General features: G+C 45.2%; 3 protein-coding genes across 6 annotated transcripts; all 3 read left to right on the top strand.

Annotated features, from left to right (window-relative positions):
* The first annotated feature begins 5152 nt into the window (after nt 1-5152).
* Nucleotides 5153-6663, top strand: LOC123171017 (uncharacterized). The gene is made up of 2 exons (XM_044588694.1): nt 5153-5736; nt 6266-6663. Exons 1-2 carry the CDS (start codon nt 5153-5155, stop codon nt 6570-6572), a joined length of 891 nt encoding a protein of 296 aa, XP_044444629.1. The 3' UTR covers nt 6573-6663.
* Nucleotides 6664-14092: 7429 nt separating this feature from the next.
* Nucleotides 14093-15603, top strand: LOC123171016 (uncharacterized). Its single transcript, XM_044588693.1, has 2 exons — nt 14093-14676; nt 15206-15603. The coding sequence occupies exons 1-2, from the start codon at nt 14093-14095 to the stop codon at nt 15510-15512; spliced, it is 891 nt and encodes a 296-aa protein (XP_044444628.1). The 3' UTR covers nt 15513-15603.
* Nucleotides 15604-18488: 2885 nt separating this feature from the next.
* Nucleotides 18489-21625, top strand: LOC123170562 (isoflavone reductase homolog). 4 transcript variants are annotated; one of them, XM_044588424.1, is made up of 5 exons: nt 18489-18860; nt 19511-19547; nt 19635-19874; nt 19960-20163; nt 21198-21625. In XM_044588424.1, the coding sequence occupies exons 1-5, from the start codon at nt 18546-18548 to the stop codon at nt 21230-21232; spliced, it is 831 nt and encodes a 276-aa protein (XP_044444359.1). In that variant the 5' UTR covers nt 18489-18545; the 3' UTR covers nt 21233-21625. The 4 variants fall into 4 exon arrangements, with proteins under 4 accessions (XP_044444359.1, XP_044444356.1, XP_044444358.1 ...); XM_044588421.1 differs by having other exon boundaries at nt 21175-21613; XM_044588423.1 differs by having other exon boundaries at nt 21259-21610.
* Nucleotides 21626-22027: the final 402 nt, after the last annotated feature.

Genomic DNA, 22027 nt, shown 5'->3' with positions numbered 1-22027 from the left:
GGTGGGTACATCAGCCATGGATTGAGCAGTTTTGATTCGGCTGGTGTCATTGCAAGTGAAGAAATAGAGGTGCAAGAGGAATGTGCAGGAGCAATGCAGAGCACTGTTGAGACTGTGGTGAATGCAGATGTAGTGAAGAAGATGAATGAGCTCATTTTTCTTTGTAAGAGTATTCTCAGTGCACTTGTTGTACTGATTGCAGTAGTGGTGTATGTAGGTTTTAAGAAGTGATGTGCTAGTATGATGTATCCAGAGTTGATGTATCCACTGTTGATTTATCCAGATCTTGATCATCTACTGTGGTAATGAAATTGAAGTAAAATTTGGCAGCATTTTGTTTGTTTTTCTGTACTGTGGCAGCATTTTTTCAATAGCATTGACAACACAAATAAACAGTAATTGAACTTAGAAGTAGTTTGAAAGATAGATAGATGGGTTCAACATTACAAAGTCTTGAAGTTGTGCAACCAAAATAGGAAATAGCATTACATTTCCATGGGACTACTCTTTTCCATGGTTTGTGTGAAACCCAAAGGCACATCCCAGCATCAGGTTTCATTACAAACCATCTTGTTTCCTAACCAAAAAAAGAGAACATCCTACACTACTTCTTTCCAGAATATGTCCAAGTTTGCTTCTATCCAAAATATGTCCAAAATGTGCCAATCTTGTAGCTCTTCAGTTCTGAGTTCCCAGGGCTTTATTCTCCTTAGTTTTTGTCACTTTCTTCCTTCTCTTCAAGCCAAGTGTTGCAGTAGTTTGCACTCTTGGAGGGGGCAGGGCATCTCTACAGGCTGCAAGGAACTGGCTCTCTGGCAGAGGAGCTGGCAATGATGTTTGTGATTGCTGTGTAGCTATAACCTACAATTGAAGCATTTGCACCACTTAGTAATTATCAGGAAAATACACAGTACAAGAAATTAATTAACACTCACTTGGTCTTGCAGAATTTCCATGACAGTAGTTGAAGCAAGATCATAAGTCATTGAAGGTGAAACCAAACTGGATGCTCTACTTAAGAGTTGTGGGCATGATTTTTTCTGCATAATAGGCATTACACTGTAAAAATGCATAAATGTTGAAAGAATGTACAAATGCATAAATGTTGAAAAAATGAACACCTTGTAAGTAGGCCTTTTTACTTGCAGTTTCTTTCTCTGGCTAGGTGCTGGCAGTGCTGCTGCTTCTTCAGGAAGAATAATCTGAATAGGTTCAGGTTGTGCATCTCCTGCTAGTGCATCTCCTGCTGCTGCATCTCCTGCTCCTTGTGCCGCATCTCCTACTGGTGCATCTCCTGCTCCTTGTGCTGCATCTCCTGCTGCTGCTTCAGGTGCAACTTGTGCTGCTGGGCCCCTACCAAGTTCAGGGCATTTTCTTTTGTTGTGCCCTAGCTGCTGGCACACACTACAATGCCCCACAATGCCATGTCTGCTCATCCTAGTACCATTCTCTTCCTCTAGTGGGTTCTTCTTCCTGTTTTTCCCAGGCCTCCCAACTTGCTTCTCATATTTGGGTGGTGCCATTGGAGGGCCATTAGTTTTAGGCCACACCCTAGGATCACTACATGGCATTATGACTTTGCCATAAGCTGCTTTGAATGCATCAATGCTGTAGCACTTGTTGACAACAGTCTCTGGTTTAATTCTTTCATATCTTAAACATGCTGCTCCATGTCTACATGGAATTCCAGAGAGCTGCCAGGCCCTACATGAGCACTCTTCCTTCTGTATGTTCACCTCATATTCCCCAACCATGCCCTTGACATGAAAGATATGTTGCCCAGCAAGCAAAGTTGTGCAGTTGTTGGACATGTCAATGTTTTTGTTTAATTTCTTTCTAATTTTGGGACAAATAGAACCACACATATCCTCAGCTTCCACATTTTTGCTATAAAACCTAGTCATTAACTGGTCCTTGATCTTCTTAAGAGCAGTCACAATGGGCAGTTCTCTAGCATCAAGTATGTATCTACAGTGGCAACAAATAAAATGCTACTGTTAAGAAAACAAAGGTGCTACATTTTAGAGAAATGGGATGCTACAATTTGACAAAAGAAATGGTATAGTTTGACAAAAGAAATGAGATGCTACAGTTAGTACTTACTTGTTAAACACTTCACAACTATTATTCAGAAGCAAATCACATTTTGGGAGTTCTTGGAAATAGGCCTTGCACCACTGTCTTGGGTCAATTGCATCCAAGTACTCAAATGCCCCCTGGTCCATCTCTTTCATCTCTTGCATGTATTTCTTCCAATCTGCCTCATGTGTAGCTCTTGCAATTTGCCACAACTTATTCTTGAAAACATCGCCTTTCCAGTTCTTTGCAAAGTTTGATGCAGGTGCCTCACACAAAATCTATGTTGTGCATCAGGAAACAGTGCATTGACAGCATTGATCAATCCCTACATAAACAGAGTAAAGAAACAAATGAAATGCTATATATGAAATGCTACAGTTTGACAAAAAAATGGTACAGTGTGATATATGAAATGCTACAGTATGACATGATACCTTCTGCCTGTCACTCATAAGTGTCCATCCTGCTGTGTTTTGTATGTTTAGATCCTCCTTCAATGTGTTTAGAAACCACTTCCATGTAATAGTATCTTCTACTTCAAATATGGCAATTGCAATGGGAAAGATACAATCATTTGGATCAACTCCAACAGCTGTCAACATCACTCCACCATATTTGTTCTTAATGTGGCACCCATCAATGCATATAATTGGCCTGCAAGCAAGTAAGAAACCTCTCTTGCATGCATCCAATGACATGTAACAGTTCTCAAAAACTCCATTTTTTGCATTCACAAACATTGTACTTCCAGGATTTGACCTTCTAACTTCAGCTGCAAAGTCCCACAGTAAATTGTACTGTTCCAATTAATCTCCATGTATTTGCTTCAGTGCAAATCTTCTAGCTCTTGCTAGCTTGCTTCTACTAGGAAGCATATTGTAGTCCAACTGAACAAGCCTGGCAAAGTTCTGCAAGGACATCTTCTCATCTGCTCTGAATGTCTCCACATACCTGGCAGCCAGATATTTTGCTGTGAATTGCTTCAGTGCCCACTCTCTTTCACATGTATATTCTCCCACATACTTCTTCACAACCCAAGATTTTGTCCTGCTATCAGGTGCAGCAAATAAGAACCAGGGACAATCACCAACACAGCCTGCCCTAACCCTCTGCTTATCATTTTTAATGTACTGTATTTGCACTCTTTGTTTCACAATATATTCTTGAATTGCTGCCCTCAGTTTAGTCACTGTCAAGAACACCATGCCTATGTGAAAATTCACTTCTTTCATGTTCTCTGGCCTCCACCTTTTGAGCTTCACTTTCTTCTTCCTTGTTTTCCTTCCTTGAGCATCAACTACTTCCACTTCTTCTGCTGAATCACTCTCTTCAAGCTCTGAATCTTGCAACTCTTGCAGCTCATCAGATTCATAGTCACTGTCCTGCTCCAATTTGGATTTCTTCTTTTTCTTCTGCTCAAATTTTTCATCCACCCATTCTTCATAAAGATCATCATCATCTTTACCTACTTCATTGTCAGAGTCAACCCAGTCTGAATCCCACTCACTGTCATCACTGCCACTGTCTTTTTCACTGCAAATTTCTTCTTCTACCACAAGCTTTCTCCTACTTCTTCTGAGCTCATGGCCAACACTTTCTGCCATTGGTGGAACACTGCTACTGCCTACATTGTTGCTGCCTTGAGGACACTGGTTGAGGTTGCCTTTCTGAGCTTTAACCTTAAACCTAGGACTGCCCCTAATTCCAGTATTAAACTGAGGAGACTTAGGGCTTAGTACAGCAGGAAGATCAGGTGTACCACTAACATGAATGTCATCAATTGCATTGTCAAATGTCATATCTTTTTGGTCGACAAACAACTGAAAATACTGAAATTTTGGGACAACTGCTGTCATGTGCAATGTGTCAGTGTCGCAGTCCACAATCCGGAGACCATCAGCTAGATTCTTTCCAGGGAGCAACCAATACAAAATGTAGTTCGATTGGTCACTATATCCTAATTGTTGCATAAAATCAGTGAGCCAGAGAGGAGACCATGTATCTACTTCACATCCATCAAACACAACATCTTTGCCATCGACATATGACTTCGACTTGCCGAATCCGCAAAAAAACCCATCATAATTGATTTCTACACTGAAAAGCTCCTCTTGTGGTCCTAGATTGCAAAGGATTCGGTCATTGATTCTGCCTAATGAGAAGAAGAAGGGGAACTAAACAGTAGGATCGGGATTAGGGTTACGAGAAATTACCATATCGCGGAGGAGGATCTCCGGGTCACCGTAGATGTGGCGCCATCCTAGCATCGCCGTCGCCCTCACCGGACAACAGCCGCCGCCGCCACCCTTTTCTCACTGGAGCAGAGCTGCCGCCGTCAATCGCCCTGTTTTCTCCAGACAGGGAGAGGGAGAGGGTGGGGAAGAGGAAGGGGGGCCGCGAATGAAAGGGAATTAGGGTTAGAGGGTTTTTCTGCAAATATTCATGGCCGGTCGTTATCCCCCCGGGCCCTCTGGTGTCGACGTGGACTGGTCAAAGTGCCACACGAGCTGGTCAGCGGCGGTCAGACAGGATTAGGACCTTGCGTGAACAACTTAAAAAGATTTGGGACTCAGATATGCATTTTAAAAGAATTAGGACCCAAGTGACACTTTCAGAAAAGAATTAGGACCGCGCTTGCATTTTACTCTATCCCACCGGTGGTCTAGTTGAGGTGATCCGTGCGCTGAAATCAGTTGAAATGCGGAAAGTGGTCATACATGAGCCGATACATGGGAATACGTTGGTGTTGTGGGGTGCAGTTCTGACTCGAACAGGCCCTGTCCGCAGAGCGCAGTGACGTACCTTCATTTTTTTACTCCGTGGGGCAGGGTACTGTTTCTGTAAAGTGCGCGTGTACCCCCACCTCTAGGTCCTGTCCTGCGTCTCACCCCAATTCCCTCCACCTCCTTTGGCAAACACCGCGCTGTGCCGGCGAGAAACTGGGCGCTCGAGAGGTCCGTCTGGATCTGACGATGGCGATCCCTGGGGCGACGACGACGGCGTTGGCCTCTGGGTGAGTAAATTTCTGCTTCTATCATTGTATTTCCGTTGGCTCCACGGCTCACGAGCTTCTATGGCGCCCTGGTACTGCAAATCGACGAGGGCGACAACCGATTCAGCGGTGCGCGAGGTGGCGTACGACTTGGACGCCGCCGGCCAGGCGGGCGGCTCTGTCGTAGCCGTGGGCTCGCCGGAGATGCAGCCGTTGGGCCAGGGCCCGGCGTCGCGGGGCCAGCTTTGCGATTTGCCTGGCGTCTCGTCCTCGGGCGCGTCCTGCACTACGTTAAGTTCCGGTGGCGGAGGCGTGGCGGAGGCAGGCTCCGGCGACGGCGCGCGCACCGTCGAGTTGCACAGTCCTGTCCAGTCCTACAGCCTGGGCGACGCCGATCCGGGCGGCTTTTCGGGCGTAGGTGTGGGCTCGCCGGAGATGCAGCCGTTGGATCGGGGGCCGACGCTGCGGGGCAGGGGTTGCCTAGTGCCTGATGTCGAGTCCTCCGGCGCTTCATGTACGACCTTCAGTTCAGGTGCCCGAGGTGTGGCGTCGGCAGGCTCCAACGACGGAGCGCGCACCGTCGACTCGTGCAGCGCGGTTCAGTCTTACCGCCCCGGTGTCCCGACTGCGACAAACACCACCATCCGCGTTGGGTGGAAACGCAGGTACCTCATGCATCTCTTTTTGATTGAACAGAGCCGCAACTCGTTGTGCGTTTGTTTGATTGTGCTTTCCTGTAGCTTATTCGGGGGGCTGTGATTGTATCTTAAACTTGTAGAGTTTGTTCTGAAGGCAAGTTCATTCTGGACATCGAAAAGAAAATGTGTGGGTTATCATATGAACAGCTACGCTTTCCGTGCATAGAAATATGAGAACGAAAACACTCTGGGTGCAGTACTGCTAGGGGGGAGTATTCGATGCCAATTTTTACCAAAAGTACAAGTGGAATTGCTAGTACTACATATGAACTGGGCTTGCAGGAGTAGTGTCTCAGGACGAACTTAGCCTAATGCATTGTAGATGGTTTTTATTTGCCATGTGGATGTAAAAAAAATTATGTACGAGAACTGTATAAACAGGAAATTTAGACATAGTATATTCCTGCTTCGGGTGTGGTGAATTTTTCCAACAATTATCCTGTTGTTTCTTTTAGTTGGTTTTTATATTTCGCGTGATTGTGGTTCGTAAATGCAGGCCAAGAGGGCCACGCAGCCAAGATGAGAAGGCAGGAGTAGTTGATCGTGTGCCGGCGCTCGAAGCTGCTATCCGAGGATTTGCTGATAGGGGGACCGAGGTGGTTGTCAACCCAGCGCTTGGTACAGTCATCGATTCGCTTGCAGAGGCGGACGAATTCTACAATCTGTATTCATGGGAGGTTGGCTTCGGGATTCGTTACGGCAAGAGCAGGCAGAATGTCAATGGGACCAAGTGCATGCAGGAGATGGTGTGTGGGTGTGCTGTAAGTTTCTGTATTTTGTTTTTCCCCGGACTGAATGATTAACAGAAACTGTAAAACGAGCTGATCGAAACTGTAGCACTCTGAATAAAGACCGGGAAAAACAATAGAGATCTGAATCAACCTTGGCCAAAAAGTCCTTAGTAGTTTTTCTTAAGCCCTGCCCCGTGGTTGGTTGCAAAAGTACCCGTGCCCCTGCAGTATATATCCTGGTTAAATTTCATCGACAATAAGCCTTGATTTGCTACTAATAAGAACTAGCACACTTGCATGAGTAAGTTCTTTTGGCCAATGTTATTCTGGTCGTTGATTCTCTGTCGGGATGGTGACATTTTTTAATGTTCAGACAATGCAGAAGGAAAGCTATACTTGGTATAATCAAACTTTAGAAGTTGGTGAATTTGTGCGGCACTTCCCTAGTCCTCGTCCCGGCGCACCTCATGCACAAGATCAATGGCAGCGGTGGCGGGGGTGTTTGGAGACGACGAGCGGAAGATGAGCTCTGGGACATTGCGGCACGACGGCGTCGGTTGATCAGGACAGCGCCAGATGCTAGTGCGTGTTTGACCGAGAACGTGCAAAACGATCGGTACTGTCCACCTGGTGCATGGGCCTTAAATACATGCAGTTGGGTAAAGTGTTTACGTTATACAGTGTTCGGTGCAAAGGTAGTATTCCATCCTCTCGCGTGCACATGTACGGTACTCTGAAGTGGTGCGTCAGTCCGTCAGTCAGTGTGTGGTACATCGAATACAACAAATAGGAAACATATCGCTCGCCGATGGCCTCTATACTCCAAGTAGCACTTCCGGCTGGTACTAATCGCGACGTACAGCCAGCTGTGGATGCGCTGCGTGCAGCTGTGCACTTCTCCTCATAGAGGCCTTCTATTTCCTACCAATGATGGTTTTTCGCTGCAATCTGCAAAAATAAATGGCAAGGGTGTTTTATGCAAATACATGTCGTGCTGAGTGCCATATGTCGCTGACAGTGGGCCTTGTCCACACTAGCATGCCAAGCAAGCACTGGATACACCCGCGTAAGGGATATGTGACCGTATTTGCATGCCCTCGCAAGTTCAATAACTAGAATCACGTATTTTACAAGTTTATGCACCAAACTGACTGTCGAGTGCAAGTTATAAGACTCGCAATGTATTTACCTCTTTTGTACACGGTGATTTCCTTGGCCAAAAGTACCGGCCGGCAAGAGGATTGGTCGACTACGTGCAATCGTCTTCGTTGCATCTCACCTTTGTCGGAAAGTACTTGGCTGGATTTGGCCCCGTCTCGGCATTGGATAGATCATGTCCAGTCAGAGTAGGAGAAGAAAACACTCGGCTTCTCAATGGATTTAGAGTTTGTGTATTTGTTTTGTGTCTTCCAATTTTACCCTTTAACCAAAAAATACTAGTGATTTGTCTAGTAGTATTGGTGGATCTAGTTCATTGAATAAATAAAGATGAACGGCTCATATTGTTTTGATGTACTGTAAAAGGTCTCTAGATTAGTGTTCAACAAATCACCTTGAGAATAGTATTTGACCCTCAGAATAGTAGCACATAGAGAATCTGGATCGTCGATATGACACCAAACATGTTTAGCCCGTTCATGATCGGTTCCAATCCCATCTAGTCTTTGACTTTTTTATTTGCTTTTGCGACTTTATGGATGCTTGTAAACTTTGAATAATTAATTGAGTGATTTAAAATGCAAGCGCGGTCCTAATTCTTTCCTGAAAGTGTCACTTGGGTCCTAATTCTTTCAAAATGCATATCTGAGTCCCAAATCTTTTTAAGTTGTTCACGCGAGGTCCTAATCCCGTCTGACCGCCAATGACCAGTGCCACGTCGACACCAGAGGGCCCAGGCGGGAGTTTTCCCGCCCCTGGCGGTTGGGCTTATATGCAATTTGGCCCCTGATTAATCCGTCCTTCCCATTCCCCCGTCCCTAGGTCTTCTCCACCCCGCTCTGCTCGTTCCACCGCCGCCCAGCACCATGTCCGCCGCCGCTAGCTCCTCTGCGGTGAAGCGGCACGGGAGGAAGTTTCTTGGTCCATCGCCGGCATCCATGGCCTTGGCAGCGCCGTCTCCACCGGCGGCATCTCCACCGAGGACAGTAGCTCATTCAGTGCAGCCGCCTGCGGGGATGCTGCCGTTGGTACCTTGCCCTAGCTGCCGCATTCGATCTACAATTCGTCTTGTGTCAAAATCGGAGGCAAATCCTGGTAGGATTTTCTACAAGTGCCCCAATCATCATGTAAGATTTTCTACAAGTGCCCCAATCGATTTCATGTTTCTGTGTTATTTTTTTGCTGAATTTTGTTACTCAATTTGTGTCAGATTCCACCAAATCCTTGCCAACATTATTACTGGGAAGATGGACCAGACAACTATTTTGATTTTTTGGTGAGAGGTGGGTACATCAGCCATGGATTGAGCAGTTTTGATTCGGCTGGTGTCATTGCAAGTGAAGAAATAGAGGTGCAAGAGGAATGTGCAGGAGCAATGCAGAGCACTGTTGAGACTGTGGTGAATGCAGATGTAGTGAAGAAGATGAATGAGCTCATTTTTCTTTGTAAGAGTATTCTCAGTGCACTTGTTGTACTGATTGCAGTAGTGGTGTATGTAGGTTTTAAGAAGTGATGTGCTAGTATGATGTATCCAGAGTTGATGTATCCACTGTTGATTTATCCAGATCTTGATCATCTACTGTGGTAATGAAATTGAAGTAAAATTTGGCAGCATTTTGTTTGTTTTTCTGTACTGTGGCAGCATTTTTTCAATAGCATTGACAACACAAATAAACAGTAATTGAACTTAGAAGTAGTTTGAAAGATAGATAGATGGGTTCAACATTACAAAGTCTTGAAGTTGTGCAACCAAAATAGGAAATAGCATTACATTTCCATGGGACTACTCTTTTCCATGGTTTGTGTGAAACCCAAAGGCACATCCCAGCATCAGGTTTCATTACAAACCATCTTGTTTCCTAACCAAAAAAAGAGAACATCCTACACTACTTCTTTCCAGAATATGTCCAAGTTTGCTTCTATCCAAAATATGTCCAAAATGTGCCAATCTTGTAGCTCTTCAGTTCTGAGTTCCCAGGGCTTTATTCTCCTTAGTTTTTGTCACTTTCTTCCTTCTCTTCAAGCCAAGTGTTGCAGTAGTTTGCACTCTTGGAGGGGGCAGGGCATCTCTACAGGCTGCAAGGAACTGGCTCTCTGGCAGAGGAGCTGGCAATGATGTTTGTGATTGCTGTGTAGCTATAACCTACAATTGAAGCATTTGCACCACTTAGTAATTATCAGGAAAATACACAGTACAAGAAATTAATTAACACTCACTTGGTCTTGCAGAATTTCCATGACAGTAGTTGAAGCAAGATCATAAGTCATTGAAGGTGAAACCAAACTGGATGCTCTACTTAAGAGTTGTGGGCATGATTTTTTCTGCATAATAGGCATTACACTGTAAAAATGCATAAATGTTGAAAGAATGTACAAATGCATAAATGTTGAAAAAATGAACACCTTGTAAGTAGGCCTTTTTACTTGCAGTTTCTTTCTCTGGCTAGGTGCTGGCAGTGCTGCTGCTTCTTCAGGAAGAATAATCTGAATAGGTTCAGGTTGTGCATCTCCTGCTAGTGCATCTCCTGCTGCTGCATCTCCTGCTCCTTGTGCCGCATCTCCTACTGGTGCATCTCCTGCTCCTTGTGCTGCATCTCCTGCTGCTGCTTCAGGTGCAACTTGTGCTGCTGGGCCCCTACCAAGTTCAGGGCATTTTCTTTTGTTGTGCCCTAGCTGCTGGCACACACTACAATGCCCCACAATGCCATGTCTGCTCATCCTAGTACCATTCTCTTCCTCTAGTGGGTTCTTCTTCCTATTTTTCCCAGGCCTCCCAACTTGCTTCTCATATTTGGGTGGTGCCATTGGAGGGCCATTAGTTTTAGGCCACACCCTAGGATCACTACATGGCATTATGACTTTGCCATAAGCTGCTTTGAATGCATCAATGCTGTAGCACTTGTTGACAACAGTCTCTGGTTTAATTCTTTCATATCTTAAACATGCTGCTCCATGTCTACATGGAATTCCAGAGAGCTGCCAGGCCCTACATGAGCACTCTTCCTTCTGTATGTTCACCTCATATTCCCCAACCATGCCCTTGACATGAAAGATATGTTGCCCAGCAAGCAAAGTTGTGCAGTTGTTGGACATGTCAATGTTTTTGTTTAATTTCTTTCTAATTTTGGGACAAATAGAACCACACATATCCTCAGCTTCCACATTTTTGCTATAAAACCTAGTCATTAACTGGTCCTTGATCTTCTTAAGAGCAGTCACAATGGGCAGTTCTCTAGCATCAAGTATGTATCTACAGTGGCAACAAATAAAATGCTACTGTTAAGAAAACAAAGGTGCTACATTTTAGAGAAATGGGATGCTACAATTTGACAAAAGAAATGGTATAGTTTGACAAAAGAAATGAGATGCTACAGTTAGTACTTACTTGTTAAACACTTCACAACTATTATTCAGAAGCAAATCACATTTTGGGAGTTCTTGGAAATAGGCCTTGCACCACTGTCTTGGGTCAATTGCATCCAAGTACTCAAATGCCCCCTGGTCCATCTCTTTCATCTCTTGCATGTATTTCTTCCAATCTGCCTCATGTGTAGCTCTTGCAATTTGCCACAACTTATTCTTGAAAACATCGCCTTTCCAGTTCTTTGCAAAGTTTGATGCAGGTGCCTCACACAAAATCTATGTTGTGCATCAGGAAACAGTGCATTGACAGCATTGATCAATCCCTACATAAACAGAGTAAAGAAACAAATGAAATGCTATATATGAAATGCTACAGTTTGACAAAAAAATGGTACAGTGTGATATATGAAATGCTACAGTATGACATGATACCTTCTGCCTGTCACTCATAAGTGTCCATCCTGCTGTGTTTTGTATGTTTAGATCCTCCTTCAATGTGTTTAGAAACCACTTCCATGTAATAGTATCTTCTACTTCAAATATGGCAATTGCAATGGGAAAGATATAATCATTTGGATCAACTCCAACAGCTGTCAACATCACTCCACCATATTTGTTCTTAATGTGGCACCCATCAATGCATATAATTGGCCTGCAAGCAAGTAAGAAACCTCTCTTGCATGCATCCAATGACATGTAACAGTTCTCAAAAACTCCATTTTTTGCATTCACAAACATTGTACTTCCAGGATTTGACCTTCTAACTTCAGCTGCAAAGTCCCACAGTAAATTGTACTGTTCCAATTAATCTCCATGTATTTGCTTCAGTGCAAATCTTCTAGCTCTTGCTAGCTTGCTTCTACTAGGAAGCATATTGTAGTCCAACTGAACAAGCCTGGCAAAGTTCTGCAAGGACATCTTCTCATCTGCTCTGAATGTCTCCACATACCTGGCAGCCAGATATTTTGCTGTGAATTGCTTCAGTGCCCACTCTCTTTCACATGTATATTCTCCCACATACTTCTTCACAACCCAAGATTTTGTCCTGCTATCAGGTGCAGCAAATAAGAACCAGGGACAATCACCAACACAGCCTGCCCTAACCCTCTGCTTATCATTTTTAATGTACTGTATTTGCACTCTTTGTTTCACAATATATTCTTGAATTGCTACCCTCAGTTTAGTCACTGTCAAGAACACCATGCCTATGTGAAAATTCACTTCTTTCATGTTCTCTGGCCTCCACCTTTTGAGCTTCACTTTCTTCTTCCTTGTTTTCCTTCCTTGAGCATCAACTACTTCCACTTCTTCTGCTGAATCACTCTCTTCAAGCTCTGAATCTTGCAACTCTTGCAGCTCATCAGATTCATAGTCACTGTCCTGCTCCAATTTGGATTTCTTCTTTTTCTTCTGCTCAAATTTTTCATCCACCCATTCTTCATAAAGATCATCATCATCTTTACCTACTTCATTGTCAGAGTCAACCCAGTATGAATCCCACTCACTGTCATCACTGCCACTATCTTTTTCACTGCAAATTTCTTCTTCTACCACAAGCTTTCTCCTACTTCTTCTGAGCTCATGGCCAACACTTTCTGCCATTGGTGGAACACTGCTACTGCCTACATTGTTGCTGCCTTGAGGACACTGGTTGAGGTTGCCTTTCTGAGCTTTAACCTTAAACCTAGGACTGCCCCTAATTCCAGTATTAAACTGAGGAGACTTAGGGCTTAGTACAGCAGGAAGATCAGGTGTACCACTAACATGAATGTCATCAATTGCATTGTCAAATGTCATATCTTTTTGGTCGACAAACAACTGAAAATACTGAAATTTTGGGACAACTGCTGTCATGTGCAATGTGTCAGTGTCACAGTCCACAATCCGGAGACCATCAGCTAGATTCTTTCCAGGGAGCAACCAATACAAAATGTAGTTCGATTGGTCACTATATCCTAATTGTTGCATAAAATCAGTGAGCCAGAGAGGAGACCATGTATCTACTTCACATCCATCAAACACAACATCTTTGCCATCGACATATGACTTCGACTTGCCGAATCCGCAAAAAAACCCATCATAATTGATTTCTACACTGAAAAGCTCCTCTTGTGGTCCTAGATTGCAAAGGATTCGGTCATTGATTCTGCCTAATGAGAAGAAGAAGGGGAACTAAACAGTAGGATCGGGATTAGGGTTACGAGAAATTACCATATCGCGGAGGAGGATCTCCGGGTCACCGTAGATGTGGCGCCATCCTAGCATCGCCGTCGCCCTCACCGGACAACAGCCGCCGCCGCCACCCTTTTCTCACTGGAGCAGAGCTGCCGCCGTCAATCGCCCTGTTTTCTCCAGACAGGGAGAGGGAGAGGGTGGGGAAGAGGAAGGGGGGCCGCGAATGAAAGGGAATTAGGGTTAGAGGGTTTTTCTGCAAATATTCATGGCCGGTCGTTATCCCCCCGGGCCCTCTGGTGTCGACGTGGACTGGTCAAAGTGCCACGCGAGCTGGTCAGCGGCGGTCAGACGGGATTAGGACCTTGCGTGAACAACTTAAAAAGATTTGGGACTCAGATATGCATTTTAAAAGAATTAGGACCCAAGTGACACTTTCAGAAAAGAATTAGGACCGCGCTTGCATTTTACTCTATCCCACCGGTGGTCTAGTTGAGGTGATCCGTGCGCTGAAATCAGTTGAAATGCGGAAAGTGGTCATACATGAGCCGATACATGGGAATACGTTGGTGTTGTGGGGTGCAGTTCTGACTCGAACAGGCCCTGTCCGCAGAGCGCAGTGACGTACCTTCATTTTTTTACTCCGTGGGGCAGGGTACTGTTTCTGTAAAGTGCGCGTGTACCCCCACCTCTAGGTCCTGTCCTGCGTCTCACCCCAATTCCCTCCACCTCCTTTGGCAAACACCGCGCTGTGCCGGCGAGAAACTGGGCGCTCGAGAGGTCCGTCTGGATCTGACGATGGCGATCCCTGGGGCGACGACGACGGCGTTGGCCTCTGGGTGAGTAAATTTCTGCTTCTATCATTGTATTTCCGTTGGCTCCACGGCTCACGAGCTTCTATGGCGCGCTGGTACTGCAAATCGACGAGGGCGACAACCGATTCAGCGGTGCGCGAGGTGGCGTACGACTTGGACGCCGCCGGCCAGGCGGGCGGCTCTGTCGTAGCCGTGGGCTCGCCGGAGATGCAGCCGTTGGGCCAGGGCCCGGCGTCGCGGGGCCAGCTTTGCGATTTGCCTGGCGTCTCGTCCTCGGGCGCGTCCTGCACTACGTTAAGTTCCGGTGGCGGAGGCGTGGCGGAGGCAGGCTCCGGCGACGGCGCGCGCACCGTCGAGTTGCACAGTCCTGTCCAGTCCTACAGCCTGGGCGACGCCGATCCGGGCGGCTTTTCGGGCGTAGGTGTGGGCTCGCCGGAGATGCAGCCGTTGGATCGGGGGCCGACGCTGCGGGGCAGGGGTTGCCTAGTGCCTGATGTCGAGTCCTCCGGCGCTTCATGTACGACCTTCAGTTCAGGTGCCCGAGGTGTGGCGTCGGCAGGCTCCAACGACGGAGCGCGCACCGTCGACTCGTGCAGCGCGGTTCAGTCTTACCGCCCCGGTGTCCCGACTGCGACAAACACCACCATCCGCGTTGGGTGGAAACGCAGGTACCTCATGCATCTCTTTTTGATTGAACAGAGCCGCAACTCGTTGTGCGTTTGTTTGATTGTGCTTTCCTGTAGCTTATTCGGGGGGCTGTGATTGTATCTTAAACTTGTAGAGTTTGTTCTGAAGGCAAGTTCATTCTGGACATCGAAAAGAAAATGTGTGGGTTATCATATGAACAGCTACGCTTTCCGTGCATAGAAATATGAGAACGAAAACACTCTGGGTGCAGTACTGCTAGGGGGGAGTATTCGATGCCAATTTTTACCAAAAGTACAAGTGGAATTGCTAGTACTACATATGAACTGGGCTTGCAGGAGTAGTGTCTCAGGACGAACTTAGCCTAATGCATTGTAGATGGTTTTTATTTGCCATGTGGATGTAAAAAAAATTATGTACGAGAACTGTATAAACAGGAAATTTAGACATAGTATATTCCTGCTTCGGGTGTGGTGAATTTTTCCAACAATTATCCTGTTGTTTCTTTTAGTTGGTTTTTATATTTCGCGTGATTGTGGTTCGTAAATGCAGGCCAAGAGGGCCACGCAGCCAAGATGAGAAGGCAGGAGTAGTTGATCGTGTGCCGGCGCTCGAAGCTGCTATCCGAGGATTTGCTGATAGGGGGACCGAGGTGGTTGTCAACCCAGCGCTTGGTACAGTCATCGATTCGCTTGCAGAGGCGGACGAATTCTACAATCTGTATTCATGGGAGGTTGGCTTCGGGATTCGTTACGGCAAGAGCAGGCAGAATGTCAATGGGACCAAGTGCATGCAGGAGATGGTGTGTGGGTGTGCTGTAAGTTTCTGTATTTTGTTTTTCCCCGGACTGAATGATTAACAGAAACTGTAAAACGAGCTGATCGAAACTGTAGCACTCTGAATAAAGACCGGGAAAAACAATAGAGATCTGAATCAACCTTGGCCAAAAAGTCCTTAGTAGTTTTTCTTAAGCCCTGCCCCGTGGTTGGTTGCAAAAGTACCCGTGCCCCTGCAGTATATATCCTGGTTAAATTTCATCGACAATAAGCCTTGATTTGCTACTAATAAGAACCAGCACACTTGCATGAGTAAGTTCTTTTGCCCAATGTTATTCTGGTCGTTGATTCTCTGTCGGGATGGTGACATTTTTTAATGTTCAGACAATGCAGAAGGAAAGCTATACTTGGTATAATCAAACTTTAGAAGTTGGTGAATTTGTGCGGCACTTCCCTAGTCCTCGTCCCGGCGCACCTCATGCACAAGATCAATGGCAGCGGTGGCGGGGGTGTTTGGAGACGACGAGCAGAAGATGAGCTCTGGGACATTGCGGCACGACGGCGTCGGTTGATCAGGACAGCGCCAGATGCTAGTGCGTGTTTGACCGAGAACGTGCAAAACGATCGATACTGTCCACCTGGTGCATGGGCCTTAAATACATGCAGTTGGGTAAAGTGTTTACGTTATACAGTGTTCGGTGCAAAGGTAGTATTCCATCCTCTCGCGTGCACATGTACGGTACTCTGAAGTGGTGCGTCAGTCCGTCAGTCAGTGTGTGGTACATCGAATACAACAAATAGGAAACATATCGCTCGCCGATGGCCTCTATACTCCAAGTAGCACTTCCGGCTGGTACTAATCGCGACGTACAGCCAGCTGTGGATGCGCTGCGTGCAGCTGTGCACTTCTCCTCATAGAGGCCTTCTATTTCCTACCAATGATGGTTTTTCGCTGCAATCTGCAAAAGTAAATGGCAAGGGTGTTTTATGCAAATACATGTCGTGCTGAGTGCCATCTGTCGCTGACAGTGGGCCTTGTCCACACTAGCATGCCAAGCAAGCACTGGATACACCCACGTAAGGGATATGTGACCGTATTTGCATGCCCTCGCAAGTTCAATAACTAGAATCACGTATTTTACAAGTTTATGCACCAAACTGACTGTCGAGTGCAAGTTATAAGACTTGCAATGTATTTACCTCTTTTGTACACGGTGATTTCCTTGGCCAAAAGTACCGGCCGGCAAGAGGATTGGTCGACTACGTGCAATCTTCGTTGCATCTCATCTTTGTCGGAAAGTACTTGGCTGGATCTGGCCCCGTCTCGGCATTGGATAGATCATGTCCAGTCAGAGTAGGAGAAGAAAACACTCGGCTTCTCAATGGATTTAGAGTTTGTGTATTTGTTTTGCGTCTTCCAATTTTACCCTTTAACGAAAAAATACTAGTGATTTTGTCTAGTAGTATTGGTGGATCTAGATCATTGAATAAATAAAGATGGACGGCTCATATTGTTTTGATGTACTGTAAAAGGTCTCTAGATTAGTGTTCAACAAATTACCTTGAGAATAGTATTTGACCCTCAGAATAGTAGCACATAGAGAATCTGGATCGTCGATATGACACCAAACATGTTTAGCCCGTTCATGATCGGTTCCAATCCCATCTAGTCTTTGACTTTTTTATTTGCTTTTTCGACTTTATGGATGCTTGTAAACTTTGAATAATTAATTGAGTGATTTTTGATTCGATTGATGCAGAGGTGGGAGGTTAACCCTTTTTTGAAAAATAAAGCGACTAACGGCTCAATTATTTGTGATGTACCTTAACATATGGGAAATGATCATATTCAGCTGACTCATAACGTAGCTGTGTAGACTGCCTCCATTGCCTGAGACTTGCCTATGTGGTCTGACATGCCGCTTCATCCCTTGCTTCCAGATTTGTCTGCACCACACCATCTCCCACATGCCTTATTCTTTTCTTTCCCACCAACTACTTCACATCTCTCTCAACTCTTCTCCCTCTTCTTCATGGCTTCCACATCCACAAATGCTTGTGGCACCGCAAGGACCATGGTGTTGCTGCAGAGGCCCGGCCACAAGACATTATTTCCTCACTATCGCGGTATCAGGCTCTACAAAAGCCAATCAGCATGGCCGTTGTTTGCAACATGTGTCATGTTGCAAGAGGTGGAGCTGCAACAAGCTTCCTGCTCATTCGTCATTGCTAGAGGTGATCGCAACATGGTCCATGTCGCAATAGATGACCGCAACATGGTCCATGTTGCAAATGGTTGGCAAACCCCACATCATGCAAGCTAGAGGTGATCGCAACATGGCCCATGTTGCAATATATGATCGCACCATGGTCCATGATGCAATTGGGTGACTAAAGACTCATGTGTTACCTGGTGACACGCGTGCAACAAGGTTCATATTGCAAAGCTCCCGGGCACAACACAGTCTTTGTTGCAAAGGTCACGGCTGACGCGGCGGACGGCTGTCTCACGCGTCATCTAACGCTTGTGGCGGTCAATCTAATTGATTTATCACCCGGCTGATGGGTGGCATGGGCCTTAATATATACTACCCAAGGAACATGTGATTGTAGAAAAGTATTTTTTTTTTTCATGTCTGCTTTTTCTAGGAGGCACATCTCTATATGTCTTGTAACTGAATACTACAGCGAAGAGTTCACTCAGACCCATCAACATTGAACTTTTGTACCCACATTTTTGAAAAGGGACGCTTTATTACTTAAAAAGTTTAAGCATTACACCCGGCCTCTGCATAACTATGATGCACACAGCCAAATAAGTTCTCTTACAAACGAAAATTAAGAAGGCGAAATATAAAGAAACAAAGTATGTATAACGCCTAAAGCGGAGGTGGACCAATCCTAAGATCATGCTGCCATCCATGTTGGGTAAAAGTATCCTCGCCGTATCCTCCAATCGTGTACACACCTTCATAAACAGGCCTCGATTCTCCACACGTTGTAGAAAGAACCATAAACGAAGAGTCCCGGTACACCTATAGATAACCTGCATAAGGAAGTATCCACGTAACCCCAAGGTCTGTCGCAACCACCTCATTCTGATCTGTGCTTGAGGCATGGAGAACAGTAAGGTTCTTGTAGTTGGTGGCACTGGATACATCGGCAGGAGGATTGTGCGGGCGAGCTTAGCCCATGGCCACCGGACCTTTATCCTGATGCGGCCGGAGATCGGCCTCAACATCGATAAGCTCCAGCTGCTCCTGTCGTTCAAAGCGCAGGGAGCGCTCCTCGTCGAGGCGTCGATGGAGGACCATCGGAGCCTCGTCGCCGCCGTGAAGCAGGTGGACGTGGTGGTGTCGGCCATCTCCGGGCGTCACTTCCTGCTGCAAATCAAGCTAGTGGAGGCCATCAAAGAAGCTGGAAATATCAAGGTCGGTCGCTTAATTAACTCGCGCAACTACTATATTTAGACATATGGATCAGTCAAATTCCTTGAGATTGGTAGATCCCTTTTCTGAGATCTTAAGAACACGGAAAGGTCGACTGGGAAGAAGCCACCTCTCTGCCGTAGTCGAACGGCGCCACCTCTGTATCACTCCATGGAGATCCCCCATCCAGCATGTCCTCAGTAACAAATTCCCGGAAGCAACAGTCCTTATTAAGATTATTCCGGAAGAAATTCCCTCAGGTTTAGCTTTTCAAATCTGGCACTGATTTTTCACATGTTTCCGGTACTCAGCAGATTCAGACTAAATAAGCCACCTGCTGTAAAAAATGCAAGAATGAAGTTGCCAAGTTGCTTCCCTTAGTACACCAAAAAAAATTAAAGAATTTCGATGTAGATCAGCAGTGTAGATTTAAAATGCAATGAATTATTTCACACCTTTAATCACCATCATGGCTACCAAGGGATGTACCCAAGCAAGCCTCGTTGTCAGGTTTGAGGGTTATTCATTCGGAGACCTTAAAAGTCAGCTATTCTTGTGAATTGTATACCTGAATTTGGTGTCAAGACATGGAAGAGAGAAAGTGAAATGCTAGGAGGACTATTAAGTTTGGATTCTTTCTTTGTTTTCTGAAGTTGCTGAAAACGACAGTAACTATGAAGTGCCGTGCAGGTGCAGTCATACAAACATAATACTTTTTGTCTTAGATTTGTCGTAATTTCGGACGAAGGTAATATAATATTACAAATCTGCATGCAGCGTTCCTACCATCTGAATTCGGCATCGACCCAGCGAGGATGGGGCACGCTTTAGAACCAGGAAGGATCACATTTGACGAGAAGATGGAGATAAGAAGGGCAATAGAAGAAGCAAGCATTCCACACACCTATGTTTCCGCTAACTGCTTTGCTGCTTTCTTTGTTCCTAACCTCTCTCAAATGCGCACCCTTCTCCCGCCCAAAGAGAAAGTTCACGTGTACGGAGATGGCAACGTCAAAGGTCATAACCATGAACATTTGTGTTCAAACGATAATGATACAGTAATCCCACCTCTGACTGTATATAGCTGTATTGTGCTATGCAGTGATATTCATGGACGAAGATGACGTCGCAACATACACCATCAAGTCCATTGATGATCCTAGGGCCTTGAACAAGACAATATACCTAAGGCCGCCGGAAAACATCCTTAGTCAAAATGAGCTGATTGCCAAATGGGAAAAGCTCTCAGGAGAAGTCCTTGAGAGAATTCCCATTCCGTCTGATGAATTCTTGGCGTCAATGGAAGGTAAGAGAGAATCGTCTGTTTGGTTAAAGCTAAATTATTAAAGATGCCAACTTTAGTAGCATAAAAAAGATCAAATGTCCACAGATTTTCTGGTCAAACATTTCCAATTTTGTTTTATCCTTTTACATTTTTTGAGAAATACAGTAAAACACACATGCTTAGTAGGTACAATGGTATTATGAACGTTCAATTGTTTTTACTATGTACAAAGTTCTACCAAAAAAATCATCGTAGGAGAAAGTTATCTTAGGCTATGTACAACGACATTATGTTACACTTCTCTTGAAGGAATGCTCTTTTACCACCTAAGAACACATGTTATCCTCTTGTCCACAGGAAGTCATTTTCAGTCACACGATTTCTTGTTATTTCAATCACCACATATTTTCTTTCAATATACACAATCATTAATTGCCAGCGATAACATAAAAAGATAAACTATTGTATAATATGTTCTTATTGTGATCTTTAGATCATTGGATGCTCAGAGAAAATTATCTTGAGGAAATGTGGAATTACAAAATATTACTAAATGCCTGATTTTCATCCACTTTAATAAGTTATAATATCAAATTACTTAATGTTACCTCCATTCAGAAGAGATGTTGTTTTCAAAATTGTGTAGTCAAACTTCACCATTGATATATGTATAAAAGAAATCTATCTAAATTAGTTAGGTGATAATTGCAAAACTAAATTGGTCATGACCAAAAATTCAAACTCAGACTAATAGCCATGCAATGATAAAAACTGATCTACAAACTCATACAGGTGGTCTCATATAAACAAACACAAATTAAATAAATACGTTAAGTATGTCTGCCTTCTACATAAGATTTTTGTTTTACATTATGCTATTCAACAATTGTTTAACTTTTTACTATCTAAGATTCGTAATCAAGGATGGTAAATATTTTATATTGTTAAATAGAAATTATTAGGATACTTGAAACACAAGTTTACCCAATTGACAAGCAAATTCGTGGTTGACACTATTCTACTTATACTAAGAAGGTACGGACATTACAAATCAGATGGCGGTGGGGCACTTCCACCACATTTTCTATGAGGGTTGCTCAACAAACTTTGATATAGGGGAGGATGGAGAGGAAGCTTCACTACTCTACCCGGAGGTTCGCTGCACCAGGATGGAGGACTACATGAAACGTTATTTGTAATTAAGAAAATGTATGAACCTTAACTGCCTTACCAGCAGACGTTGCACACCACATATGTTAGAGCATCTCCAGCCGTTGGTCTGGGGGCTTTCGGGTTCCCAGCCGCCGGCCCCAGGGTCGCCCCCAGAAGGCGTCTTTAATATTTTTTGAAAAGGAATTCGGCTAAAATTCGGTAAACGGGACAAAGATTCGGCTAAAATTCGGCGAACATGACATTACTTAGGCGACTTAAATAGTTTTTTAATATGAAATTGAAATACTTAAAAAAAGGCCGCAACTACGGGCTGAAGAACGCGATGAGCGCGGCGAAGTCGTCGCCGTTGTCATCGTTGTCCTTCTCCTCCTTCACGCGGCCGCCCCTGCTGGACCCCTGCCCGGGGTCGCCCTGGCGGACCAGTGGCGGCGCGTTGTTGTTGCTGTCGTCGTCGAGGACGACGACGCCTCCCTCGTCGCGGCCACGACGCCGAGCGGCGAACTGCTCAAAGGCGCGGCACTGGCGCTCCAGCTCCGTCCGCGCCCAGTTTTCGTGCGCCCACTTCAAGGTCGTTGCGTCGAAGAGCCCCGGCTCCGTCTTCACGGCGGCGAGCCCTGGCTCTGTCTTCACGGAGGCGAGCCCGGGCTCCGTCTTCATGGAGGCGCGAGTCCTGGCTCTATCTTCGGCTTGACGAAGCAGGGAGGAGCCGAGG

The sequence above is a fragment of the Triticum aestivum genome, chromosome 7D (assembly GCF_018294505.1).
Source record: "Triticum aestivum cultivar Chinese Spring chromosome 7D, IWGSC CS RefSeq v2.1, whole genome shotgun sequence".
Taxonomy (NCBI): Eukaryota; Viridiplantae; Streptophyta; class Magnoliopsida; order Poales; family Poaceae; genus Triticum; species Triticum aestivum.
Note: the sequence above shows the minus strand (reverse complement) of the source record. Positions and strands in the feature narration are given on the sequence as shown.

Coding starts and splice junctions, on each gene's coding strand:
- LOC123170562 (XM_044588421.1), top strand. CDS start 18,546: ATGGAGAACAGTAAGGTTCTTGTAGTTGGTGGCACTGGATACATCGGC. Junction 18,861..19,510: donor AAGAAGCTGGAAATATCAAG/GTCGGTCGCTTA, acceptor TGTTTTCTGAAG/TTGCTGAAAACGACAGTAAC. Junction 20,164..21,174: donor ATTCTTGGCGTCAATGGAAG/GTAAGAGAGAAT, acceptor ACTTATACTAAG/AAGGTACGGACATTACAAAT.
- LOC123171017 (XM_044588694.1), top strand. CDS start 5,153: ATGGCGCCCTGGTACTGCAAATCGACGAGGGCGACAACCGATTCAGCG. Junction 5,737..6,265: donor CGCGTTGGGTGGAAACGCAG/GTACCTCATGCA, acceptor TCGTAAATGCAG/GCCAAGAGGGCCACGCAGCC.
- LOC123171016 (XM_044588693.1), top strand. CDS start 14,093: ATGGCGCGCTGGTACTGCAAATCGACGAGGGCGACAACCGATTCAGCG. Junction 14,677..15,205: donor CGCGTTGGGTGGAAACGCAG/GTACCTCATGCA, acceptor TCGTAAATGCAG/GCCAAGAGGGCCACGCAGCC.